The sequence below is a fragment of the Octodon degus genome, unplaced genomic scaffold (genome assembly GCF_000260255.1).
Source record: "Octodon degus isolate 3935 unplaced genomic scaffold, OctDeg1.0 scaffold00283, whole genome shotgun sequence".
NCBI classification, from domain to species: Eukaryota; Metazoa; Chordata; class Mammalia; order Rodentia; family Octodontidae; genus Octodon; species Octodon degus.
In genome coordinates this window covers 307,261-320,643 of record NW_004524859.1, presented here as the reverse complement: position 1 = coordinate 320,643, position 13,383 = coordinate 307,261, and the positions used below count along the sequence as shown (strand labels likewise).

General features: G+C 43.3%; 1 protein-coding gene across 1 annotated transcript; it reads right to left on the bottom strand.

The window, feature by feature from the left end:
• Positions 1-5,833: 5,833 nt before the first annotated feature.
• On the bottom strand, positions 5,834-6,769 carry LOC101565756 (olfactory receptor 4D10-like). The gene has a single exon (XM_004646922.1). The coding sequence runs from the start codon at positions 6,767-6,769 to the stop codon at positions 5,834-5,836; it is 936 nt and encodes a 311-aa protein (XP_004646979.1).
• Positions 6,770-13,383: the final 6,614 nt, after the last annotated feature.

The window sequence follows — 13,383 nt, the reverse complement described above, 5'->3', positions numbered from 1 at the left end:
GAAAGAAAAGCAAACTCATACCTCCGTCCAATGATCTTGGAGAAACCTCCAAAATGATACAGGGAGAAAAACTGGTCTTGGGTGGGTGACTTCCAAACCATACAGGGAACCTCCAAATGACATAGACATAGAGAAAGACAATCTCCCGACCTGACCTGCAGGAGTTCGTGTTCTCTAAAACCGATGAATGAATTTTAGGAACAAACGAAGGTTATGAGCAGAATATATTTATTGAGAGAAAGAAAGCTCCTGTCCAAGAGAGGGACAAGAGGGGGACCCGAGCAGGTAGTTCCCCAGGATATAGCTTATTGATAAATATGTTTCCTTTGCATTTCTTTCTTTCTCTTTTATTTTTTAGTACTGGGAATTGTACTTAGGACCTTGTGCTTGCCAGGTAGGCACTTGTGCCATTGAGCTATATCACCAGCCTCCACATTTCTTTCTTCCTTTTAATTTTTATTTTGTTTTATAAAGAGAATAAAAAATGTTAAAGAACAATAGAAGTGATTCAGAATTTCACTAAACAAAGTAATAGGAATTCGACAATGTTTGTTGTATTGCAATAAGGTTATCTTCAAATTAGCCACTTAGATTACTAGGCATAACCATGCAGAATCATTAAAAAAGTGATAAAAAATTAGAAAGGAGAAGAAAAAAATAAGTTCATGTATTTATTCATTTTTTTATAGCCGAGTAACTCTCCATTGTATAAAAATGCCGTGTCTTTTATATCCATTCCTCAGTTGATGGGCATTTGGGTTGTTTCCAAGATTTAGCTTTGACAAATTGTGCTGCTATGAACAGGGTACTCATAAGTCACTGTGGTATGATGCTTTCAGTTCTGGAAAAACATCTAGGAGGGGAACAGCTGGGCTCAATGAGACTTCTAATCCTAGTTTTTCGAGCAATCTCCATGCTGATTTTCATAGTGGTTTCATACCAGGCTACACTTCCAGCATTTGTGGCTGGCTGACTTCCTGGTGATAGCTATTCTTTCTGGGGTGAGGTGGAATCTCAGTGTTGTTTTAATTTGCGTCTCTTGAATGACCAAAGATGTTGGACATTCTTCATGCATTCATTTGGCCTTTATATTTCTTCATTTGTGAAGTGTATATTCATTTCAGATGCCCTGTTTTGGATTGGGTTTTTCAATTTGGGGCCTGATTTTAAAAAATTCTTTATATGTTCTAAATAGAATTTCATTGTCTGTGGGACAGTCAGCTGTAATTTTTTTCCCAATTTGTGTGTTTTTTTTTTTTAAACAAAAATATGTATTTAGTGCAGGATCTTGCTATGCAGCTCAGACTTGTAGTGATCCTCCTCTCTGTCTCTGCCTCCTCAGTGCTGGGATTACAGGAGTGTGCCACCATGCCCAGCTTCAGTGGCTGGCTTGGTGCAGGGCCAGCACAGCATGTGGTACTGTGGATCAAACCTGCATCCTTGCACTTGCCAGAAGGTGCTTAGATCACTGAGCTATCTCCTGAGCCCCAATCTGTGGGTCTCATTTGTACTCTGTTGGTGATTTCTTTTGACATGCAGAAACTTTCTGAAAAGATGAGATCCCAGTTGTCGATTCTTGGAAGTATTTCCCATGACATTTCAGTGTTGATTTGGATCTACTACTTTCTCCTGCATAAGATTTAGTGTTTCTATTTTAATATTTAAAGCTTTAATTCCTTTTTACTGTAGGTTTGCACATGGTGATAGGATGGGCTTAATAATAGCCTTTGGCATGTCGAGAGCCTGTTTTCTAGCACTGTTTATTAATGAGTCTGTGTTTTCTCCTTTTTTTTATGGAACAGGGGATTGAACTCAGACCCTTGCACTTGCCAGGAAACATTTAAGCTACTAAGCTGTCTCGCCCATCCCCGTCTTTCTTCGATCAAACACGTCTGGCTCCTTTGCCAAAGATAAGTTGTCTCAGTGTATTTGCAGTTGTGTCCACATCTTCCAGTCTGTTCCACTGACCCTCAGGTTTGCTTTTTGCCAGTACCGTGCTGATTTTGTAATACTAGCTTTGTGGTATAATTTCAAGTCAGGGATTGTGATGCCACCTGCTTTTACTTTGCTGCTCAGGATTGCTTTTGGTATTCTAGGTCTTTTCTAGTTGTAGATAAATTTTAGGAATTTTTCTCTAGATTTGTGAGTCATGCTAATGGTATTTTATTTGGGATTGCATTGAATCTATATAACAATTTGGGGAGGATAACCATTTTCATGTTGGTTCTTCCTCTGCAGGAGCAAGGAATATCGTTCCATTTTCTGTAATCCTATTTGATGTCTTTTCTCAGAGTACTATAATTTTCATTGTATAAATCTTTTACTCCCCATGAGATTGATTCCTAAGTAGTTCATCTTTTTGGATGTCACTGTGAAAGGTGGTGTTTCCTAAGTTCTCTCTCAGTGTATTAGTTGTTTGTGTATAGAAATGCTATTGATTTTTCAGTGTTGATTTGGATCCTGCTATGCTACTGAATTTGGTCATTAAATCTGCAATTCTCTTGGTGGAATTTTTGGGGTCTTCTATGTAGAGTATCACATCATCTGCAAAGAACTATAATTTCACTTATTCCATTCTAATCATTATCCCTTTTCTATCTCTTTCTTGTCTAATTGCTCTGACTAATATTTTCAGAACTATACTGCATAGAAGTGGTGACAGTGGCATCCTTGCCTTGCTCCTGATTTTAAAATGAAGTCTTTTTGGGCAGGGGAGATAGCTTGGCATCATGAGCACCTGACTGGCAAGCATTAGGTCCCACGTTCCATCCCTGGGACTGCGTGCTGTGCCAGCTCTGGAACTGCAGGTGAGCTGTGCGGGCCACCAAAACGAGACATGATTGTGCATGCCTGTAATCCCACTGCTCGGGAGGCTGAGACAGGAGGATCACTATGAGTCTGAGCTATGTAGTGAGACACTGTATCCAAAAATAAATAAATAAATAAATAATTAAAATACAATAATGTGAAACCTTTCAGTTTTAGTTCCTTTAGTATGATGTTAGCTATTGGTGTGCCATAGATGGCTTTTATCAGGTTGAGGCAAAGCCAATCTATTCTGATTGTCTGTAGGGTTTTATCATGAATGAGTGTTGGGGACTTTGTCTAAAGCCTTTTCTGCATCTACTGAGATGATCATGTGATTTCTGTCTTTGGCTCTGTTGATGTGGTGTATTTACATTTATGGATTTGCATAGAGTGAATCATCTTTGCATTACTGGGATAAATCCCTCTTGGCTTGATGTATAATCTTCTTGATGATTTGCTGCATTCTGTTTGGTAGTATCTTCTTGAGGATTTTTGCATGTATGTTCATTAGGGAGATTGGCCTCTAGTTCTCTTTTTTGGTTGGGTCTGTCTCTGGTTTGGTATTAGAGTAATATTTGTCTCCAAAAATGAATTTGGGAGAATTTCTTCCCTTTTAATTTCATTGAAGATTTTGAGAAGTGTTGACATTAAATCTTCTCTAATTTTTTTTGTAGAAGTTAGTAGTGATTCCATCAGGACCTGGGCTTTTTTGTTAGTAGGTTTTTGATTACATTTTTTTTTCTTTTTTCTTTTGTATTTAGTACAGGGTCTACAGGGTCTCACTATGCAGATTGGACTCGTAGTGATCTGCCTGTTTTCAGCTTCCCAAGTGCTGGGATTACAGGCATGTGCCACCCTGCCCAGTCTCAATCAGCTCAGCATGTCCTGGGGGTGGGGCTGGCATGGCAGGCCCAGGATCAAACCTCGACCCCTGTGCCTGTCTAAGCAGCACTTTAATCTGCTGAGATATCTGGCCAGCCCTCAATTTATTTATTTATTTATTATTACTATTTTTTTTTTTTTTTTTTTTTTTTTTTTTTTTTTTTTTTTTTTTTTTTTTTTTTTTTTTTTGGTGGCTCCAGTTTGCCTCCAGCGCTGGTCTGGATTACCTTGAGTATGTGGGAATTGAACCACCACTCCCAGAGCCTGACTGCTTTGTTTAAGCAGGCACTTAAACAACTGACTTAGTGGGTGGGCCTCCTTATTTTTTAATATTATAAAAATCATTATTTTTTTGATTTGGTGCAGGGTCTTGCTAAGCAGCTCCGACTCATCATGACTCCTGTCTCAGCCTCCCTGGTGATGGGATTACAGGCGTGTGCCACCACACTTGGTTTCAGTGGCCAGCTTGGTGTGGGGCCAGGACAGCATGTGGTCCTGGGGATTGAACCCAGGTCCTTGTGCTTGCCAGGCAGGTACTTAGGCCACCAAGCTCTCTAGCCTATACGTTTTCATGTGCTGATATTGGGTTTTTCAGAATTTATACATCTTTTGATTCAGCTTTGGTAACTCATATATATCTTGGAATCTGTTATTTCTTCTGTGTGTTCCAACTTGTGAGAGTAAAGATTTTGGAGGCAGTTGTTGGTGATCTTCTGAATGTGTATAGGGTCTGTTACGATTTTACCCAAGCATACCTGATTTGTGGACTGATATACGGGACAGAAATATTTTTTGTCATCTCAACTATTTGAAGATACTAGATTCTACTTGCAGAAATGAGGTAGATTCTCCCAGTGAAAATAGTTATAATAATTTAACTAAACAAATAAGGAATATGTCATATTGAATAATACCTGTCACTTTATCTCAACATTTTTCAATATATCATATTGTCTGAAGCAGCTACACAGCTTTATCGTATATAAGGGTTTACTTCTTCAAAAGATAAACAGAAATTTTCTTTTCTTCCCATCTTTCCTAAACTTTGCCACTTTCCCTTCCTTCCTTCCTTCCTTCCTTCCTTCCTTCCTTCCTTCCTTCCTTCCTTCCTTCCTTCTTTCCTTCCCTCCTTCCCTCCTCTCCTTCCCTCCCTCCCTCTCTCCTTCCTTCCTTCCTTCCTTCCTTCCTTCCTTCCTTCCTTCCTTCCTTCTGTTTCACTTCCTTTCTCTGTTCTTTCCTCTCACAGTGTCACCCAGACTGGCTCCAAGGCTCACTCACGTGCCCAATTGAATTCGAGCGTGTGCTACAGCACCATCTTTCCTTAAGCACATCCTCCAACGGATAGCTTGAACAGCAGAGGTGAGAGGCAACATTTGTACAACATTCTTACTACTTCAAAATATAATTAATTTCAGCAAGGTCTTAGTAGTGTCCTACATTCCAGGCATGCTGGGGCTGGGGATATAATACACATTTTTCTCAGTAGGGGAGACAGGAGAAAGAGAAGAGGAAATCTGCAAGAGGTTCCCACAGGCTAAGCCACAGCCAAGCACAGGGTGCTGAAGAAGCGCACGGCAGTGGTGAGCAGGCGCGGGGCTTGGAGGAGGGCAGCCGGGGCTTTGCTGGTGTTGTAGGTCATCACAGGGGAGGTCATGTTCTAGCTCAAGCCGTGTTAACGCTAAGGCATCTGATGCTCAGGGATGTGGGGTTTAGACTGAAAAATCTTCTGTTGAGAACAGTATAAATTATTGTTTCAAATAATCAGAGGAACCTAATTTGGATATGATCACTTTATGAAAGCTACTGTAGACTCCCCAGTCCTATGGTGCCTGGCGCTTCTAATACACACCTCGGTTCACTTCCTGGGATGAGCGCAGGCTTGGGGAGGCGGCATTCAAGTGCCTTTTGGTTTAGTTTCCTTTATTTCTTCCAAGGATGTGTTGGAAAAGGAACGCATGCCTCTCCTGCTAACAGATTTATTCTTTATGTTTTTGAATGAAAGGCACTGTAGCTTATGACACACTGATCAGAATCTCTAAAAGTCATTTATTTCTTAGAAGAAAGGGAAAAATTAAGTAGAAGTCACTGCTGAAGAGAGTTTATTCGCTGTGCCAAGACTTCCAACAGTGGCGATCAGAGGAAGCTACTGGCCTGTTGAGTCAGAAGGTCCAAGCCTTCTCCTGAGTCTCTGCATGGCCGACTTTATCTCCTGGTTCCGCAGGGTGTAGATCAGGGGGTTGAGCAGCGGAGAGATGACCGTGAAGGTGACGTGGATGGGCTTGTCTGCGGGCAGGGCGGTGAAGGGCCGGGCGTAGACGTAGATGCAGGGCACGAAGTGCAGGGTGATCACCGTGACGTGGGAGGTGCAGGTGGAGATGGCTTTCCTCCTGCCCTCGCCTGCCTGAGCTCTTATTAAGGATAATATGACCAAATAGGACACCAGAAGCAAGAAAAACCACAGTGTGGTGAGCAGCCCATTGTTGGAAATCATCAGCAACTCGAGAACAAAAGTGTCCGTGCAGGCGAGCTTGAGGACCTGTTGGACGTCGCAGTAGAAAGTGTCCAGGACGTTGGGCCCGCAGAAGGGCAGCGGCAGCAGGAGGGCCACCTGCACGATGGAGTGGAGGAAGCCGCCCAGCCAGGAGGCCGCGATGAGCCCAGCGCAAGAGCCTCTATTCATGATGGTCACGTAGTGCAGGGGCCTGGAGATGGCCACGTAGCGGTCCAGGGCCATGGCAGAGAGAGAAAAGACGTCCACGCCTCCGATGAGGTGGAAGAAGAACATCTGGGCGAGGCAGCCGTTGAAGGAGATGGTCTTCCTCTCGGAGAGAAGGTCTACCAGCACCTTGGGCGCGGTGATGGAGGAGAAGCAGATGTCGGCGATAGACAAGTTCCGGAGCAGAAAGTACATGGGCGTGTGGAGGCGGGACTCGCAGGTCACTGTGACTGTGATGAGGAGGTTTCCCAGCAGCGTTGTCACGTACACCAGGAGCAGCAGGAGGAAGAGGAGCCGGCTGACGTCTGGATCCGCGGTTAGGCCGAGGAAAACAAAGTCTCTTACCCTGGTGTAGTTTTGCATATCGGTGGAAGCGCCCTCTCTTTTGCTGTTTGGATTGAACCTGTGTGATAGGAAAGCTTTGGTTGATGTCCCTTATGGCTCCCCTCAGCCTGTTAGACGCACCCCGGTGGCTCACAGGCGCCTGCCGCGCTCAGAATGTTTTGAGTCACATTTTTATGATCACAGTCCATTTAGTGATTGAATTATTATATACAGTCACTCAAGAATTATTTTTGTGTAGAACTGTGCTGGAAAAGAAAGTGCATTTTAAACATTTAAAAAGTTTACTTGAGGGCAGGAGAGATAGTTTAGCAGCTTAAGCGCCTGCCTGACAACTGCAAGGTACTGAGTTTGATCCCCGGTACAAAAAAAAAAAAAAAGCTTAATTGAATAACTTCAGCTTATTAAGTCTAGCTTGCAGAACAGTGTCTCGAGGTTGTCTCTCTTGCTTATCCTTCTGAAGCAGGGGTCTTGGTTTCTTCTTACAGGTGAAGAAATGGTATCGGACAAGAGAATTCATCTCCCCAAACTCACAACAGCAGGAAGTTGTGGAAGCCAAATTCACGCGTGGTCCTGTCAGCTGCAAAGCCTGGGTTCAGCTCGCCACGACGTGCGGTCATTACCTAGTCTAGAAGTCCTTGGGCTCTTCTGCACACACCCTGTGGCCTCCCGGGGGATGGCTGGCGACGGGCGCTCAACCGCAGGGCGCTTCTGTCCTGCAGCAAATTTCGGTCTTTTGGAAAACACAGGTATTGAAGTCTATAAACACACACAGGACACAGTGCCGGCACAGTGCCGTGGCAGCACGAGCTACGCCAACTCAGGGACAGTTTTTCACAAAAGTTTCACTCACTCATAGAAGCAGAACTCATTCCTACAAAGAAAAACAGTCCCAAGAGGTGAGTCAGTGGTGACCCAGCGCAGCTGTAGGAGGACACAGGAAAGTGTGACACAGTTGGCACAACACAAGGGACTGTGGAGGGGAGGGAGTTTTCTTAGTAATAGGCAATTTCACACCTTGTTAATAAACATTCTATTATCATATTCAGCAATTGTCCTGAATTGCTTGGTTGTTGAGCTATTGACCTAGGCTTATCGGCCTCCTCATTCTCTTGTTCAGGGTTGCAAAACCTAAAGCATTACTCCAGGGGCATGTGGGCAGCAGCCTTTGACATTTTTCCCTTCGCTCTGCTCCAAGTATCTTGTATCTTGCAGCAAGGAGCACTGTGGAAAGTGGTGAGAGACCAAGCAGGGCAAGCAATTAAACGGAGAGGAGACAGAACCTACAGCAGGAAAACAGTATGGCAAGCACAGTCCAAAACACATCAGTTTCCATCCTTGCAATGGGCTTAACTCACCAATCAAAAGAAGCAGACTGGCAGAGTGGATCAAGAAGCAAGGGTCGACAGGACAGCGTGTCTGCATCTTGTCCTCTGAATAAGTACTATGAAGACAGCAATACGCAATGTATTGATTATTGTAACTGTCCTAGTAACCTATTTTGAAACTGTTTCATTGCTATTTTATCTTTTTCCCCCATTAAAATCAATAAAAAAGAAGCAAGATCCTGTAATATGCTGTGTATAGGAAACACACTTAAGTCAAGGAGAAATTCATAGACTGAAGGTGAAAGGACCGAAAATGATACTCCATGTGGCAGGAAGCCAGAAAAAGTCATGAATAGCAATGCTATTTTCATGTAATGTGAACTTCAAGCAAGAATGATAAAAAGAGATAAAAAAGTGGTGGTCGGACTTTACTTGAGCCTGAGGGGGGACTGTAGGACAGCTATTTCTCTTTTCTCTTTTTGTTTCGTGGTGCAGGGGATCAAACTTGGACCTTGTGCTTGCCAAGTAGGCACTTATGCTGCTGAGCTATCTCCCTGGCCCTTGATTCTTTCTAAGAGACAGTGGGAGGTGTAACTGATCCCCCAGGCAATCTTATGGTTGATATTACTTGCTTCCTCTCATACATAGCCAGCAGACTTCATTGCGACCATCCAGTGTATATGGCTAAACAGAATGATCCGGAGGATGTTAAGTGAAACAAACCAGTAAGAGAAAGGGAAGAACCACGCGGTCTCTGGCCTTGGTGGCAGCTCAGCGTGTTCACCTGAACGTAGAATACTGATTGCTAGACACTGGGAAGGCTGGGTATTTTGAGGGCAGGTGGATGAAGAGATCGCACTTCACCAGTGCAGAGTCTATGCATATGCAAATAGAGCACAGTGATCCTAATGAATATGTACAACTGAAACGTGTTAATAAAGATAAAGCATACAAAAATCAATTGGGCCCTATTACTGAAGTTTTTACATTTTAAAATATGAAATATTTCTGTAGCTCAGAAGAAACAATGCAGGCTCGGGATCTATCATCTATCTATCTATCTATCTATCTATCTATCTATCTATCTATCATCTGATCAGTGGTAAAACACTTGCCTAGTATACTCAAGTCCACGATTTTAGGCTACAGTACTGAATAAATGTCATAATGCACAATAAAAGTGCATTATATTGTGAGAGATGAAGAGATGGATTTCATTGGCATAAGAGATACGATAGAAGATGGAAGACATGATCACTTCTGGCCACAATGCTGCCATTCTTTTGAATGCAGCTTTGTTTAATTGTTTTTGCCACTCATTACATAGTAATTGAATATTAATCCTGCTTTTCATGAAGCTATAAAATGATCTATGTTGGGTGCAAGAAAGAATGTATAAAATGGAAACAGAAGGAAACCGGATGGAAACCGGATAGAAGAGACATCATTTTTCTTTCCATTTTTCTTCCAAGTTCAACCTACCCGGATTCACGTTTTGGTTTGCAAGGTGATGTGGAAATGGCCCTCAGAGGACAAGTTCTGGCAGGGACACTTCTCACAGGCTTGAGCCCAAGCAGCCTCACCAGCAGCACAGCAAAGGCTGCAACCAGCCGTGGCGACGTCTCTCACGCCCACCGCACCCACAGCTGCACCCTTCTGAGCACAGCTCTTCCCAGAGCGGGACACCTACCGCTGTGGCCTTCTCCTTCGCGCTGGGCATCCTGGCGCTGAGGCCTGCGCCACTCGCAACGCATCCGAATGGTCCCGCGTGATCAGTGACAGCCCGGCCTCACTGTGCAAGCCCTCAGCTGTTCCAGCGGGCTAGTGACTTCATCTCCTTTGATCCCCCAGTGCTGACTAAACGCTGCACCCTGCCACGCACTTAACGTCTGGTAACAGCTTTTGAAGTTTTCGTTTCTGAGGCGAAATTCCCATGGGACTTACAGGTCTTGGTGCCCTTGCCGCCCCTTCAGGAGGGGAGTGGTGGGGGTCAGGTCCTCAGGGCTTTCCTGGGCTGGCTCCGCCTCATGTGCCTCAGGCTGGACATGAGAACGGGTGGCACAGGGGTCAGCGCTGAAGGAGAGAGTGGCCGACTCCGGTTCTGGTGGTGCAGCTCAGCCTTAAGGGGAAGCACTAAACGTTACCATTCTACCATTCGGGCTAGTGCGTGCAGACCCCGCCCCAGGGGACACACTCAGGAAGTGCGCGTCACTCCTCCCTTCCCTGCCTCCCAGGCGCCCTGCTCAGGTCCCTTCCCTTGGCCCCAGGCCCATTAAGAGAGCAAGGCAAGGACTCCTGCTAGGAAGGCAGGGAGGTCAAGTCAGCCCCACTGTGGCGATGGAGTTCCCGGGGGAGCCGTTAGCTTGCTGCTAGCCATCCGCACACGTGTGGGCACCCCAGGCTCGCTGTGGAGATGAAGCCACCTTTGTCCAAGGACAGGAGGGAATTCAGTCCCAGTGGCGCAGCTCAACCTCGGGTTTTCCATGATGAACTATGGGTCTGAAATCTTTCCGAGCTCCGTTTTCAAGTTCTGAATATTATAAGAATATATATATATATATATATATATATGGATTAGACTATTGAACAGCTAGAACAGAAACCCAGACCTTGGTGGTAGTGCTCTTGCTCACTGTAGGAGCTGAGGAGGAGGAAAAGGGAGTGACACTTGCCACATATGCACATTCTTCCCCAAATTAATGTAGCCCTTATATAGTAGAAGCACTCAGAAAAATTAGTCAAATATAATAAGAGAGAAAGAGCGTTCATGTACGGAAGAGACTAGTATACACATTGTAAAAAAGTACCCACCAGTTAGTTAATGGTTCCAGAAAGAATGCAGACTTCCAAAGCCAATATCCACACCTATAATATTTAAATGATAGAACTAAACAAAAAAGGAGTTACAGATGATGACCATTTTGTATCTGTGTATTCAAATGGTTAGGATAGATATATAGCTACATTCTCTCTCTCTCTCTCTCTCTCTCTCTCTCTCTCTCTCTCTCTCTCTCTTTTTTTTGCGGAACTGGTGATTGAACTCAGGCCCTTGCCCTTGCTAGGCAAGCACTTATTCTACTGAGCCATCTCCCCAGCCCTTGCTACATTCTCTTAATTCAGTGAACAGAGGGATTTGTTCTAATAGTGTTTATAAATAGGATATCATGTCTGCATCCTGTACAACAAATAACCACTAGGAAGGCAGTATGCAATGTGTTAATTATTGAAACTGTTCTACCAATTTGATTTGAAACTGTCTCATTGCTATTTGTTTCTCAATAAAATTATGAAAAAAACCCAAAACAAACAAACAAACAAAAAGTTAATATCTACCGAACAGAGAAGGGAAAGGGGAGGAGTCTGCAGGTTGTGCATTGGATTTCATTCAAGAAAAATATGAATCCACATGGAAATGGAATTTACAGTAGAGTCAAATCAGAACCAGAATAAATATACAACTAAGAGACAGGAGCTAACACTCTTCTGAGAAAAATTAGAAATGTTACAGGAGACTCAGGTCAATAATTTCTGACATTGCCAGTTAAACAGAAGACCCAATGATATTATGGACTTCTGTACTCTTTTAGAATATTTTGCTGAGTTTACACACCTATAATATTCAACAACGGAACTTAAAAAAATTGGGATATAACTATGAATGTCCATTTTGTATCTGTGTATTCAAAGTGGTTGGGATAGATATATAGTTGCATTCTCTTAATGAATAGAATGATTTGTTCTAATGGTGTTTGTAAGTAGGATCACAAGTCTGCATCTTGTACAGCAATTAACCACTAAGAAGAATATATGCAGTGTATTATTCGTTGAAACTGTACTTTCGATTTGATTTGAAACTGTCTCATTGCTATATGTTTATCAATAAAACTTTGAAAAGAAAAAAAAATTGATTGGCAAATAAAAAAAAAAAAAAGAAATGTTACAGGAACTTCGACATCCTTAATATATTTAAAAGAAACATTCATTCACACAGTAAGCCCTGCACTGTGGGAACCTCAAAGTTACCAGACATGAGAAGGTGCCCAAATGCTCAGTCTTAGCAGGAAGATAAGAGTGTTTGTTGGAGTAATCTGAAAAGCAGTGCAGAGGAGAATAAAGGAGGGCAGAATTTAGGATGAATTTAGGGATCTGTAATAGCTGAAAGGGTTGTGAGGGAGTGTCTGGCGATCTCCAGAAGGAGACGGTGGCCCCTGTGACTGAGGTGTGACTTATGTGAAGAGAATATATGACAGAACTGTGTGTGGGACACCAACAGAACACAAAGTGTGCTTTGGCGGAGCTTGTCGAGACCGAGAGGTCACGAGGGCAGAAACGACGCAGTCCGACTTACCGACGGGCGGTCGACCAGCACTCCCACTGATGAGCGTGTGCAGCGTGGCACGCATTTGCGCAACACTGTTACCCCCATCATGCGCACCATTTGTGTGGGTGCCGGAGTCCAACCCCACGGGCTCACAGACACCAGCTGGGGCGGTGCTGCTGAATGACGACTCAGCTATGGAGAGTATTTTGCTAAGCAAAATTCAATTCTATTTCAGAAAGAGAAATAAAACTCTGATAGGTTCAGGGAAATTTCTATCATTTTCTTCCCGCCTTCCTTTTCTTAAGGAAATCCCTATTTTAGAGTTGAATTATTTTTAGAACGATTTAACGATGTTATTGTAGAGATTCACCAGGGCTGAACAGAGAAGCCACCACACTGAAGCTGCTCAGAGAAAATCAACTAAAAATGCAGGTTATTGGAAGGAAGGGAGGGTCATACATAGTGAAACCAAAATTAATTGTAAATAAGAGACTTGTAGGTCAAAGGAAACACAGAAATATGACTTAAGAAGACAGCCCTCCAGCTGACAGGGCTGCCCGTGGGTCGTCTGCTTGTGGGCAAACAGGGGTGCCATACTGGGAAGTTTAAAAAACAACAAAATGTTTTAAAATTTTTTTATTTTTTTGCATTACCAAGGATTGAACTCAGGATCTCACACTTGCCAGGCAAGTGCTTATTCTACTGAGCTATCTCTCTGGCTCCAACAAAGTTATTGTTTATTGAATACTTAACATACTGTATATGCGCTGTGGTCAATAACATGCACAAATTCTGTTTTATCAGACTTATCAGTGTGTTACTGATTATCACAAGGGACTTTGGTGGGTTTAAAGTGCATGACTGATGGATGTTGACATCTTTAGTGAGGTCTGAAGCTAACTCCAAAGTCAAGACAGAGAATTTTCTTTCCCTCAGTTTCCTTCTAGGTTCTTGGTCAGAGTGTAAGGAGAGGGGAAAGGATATAG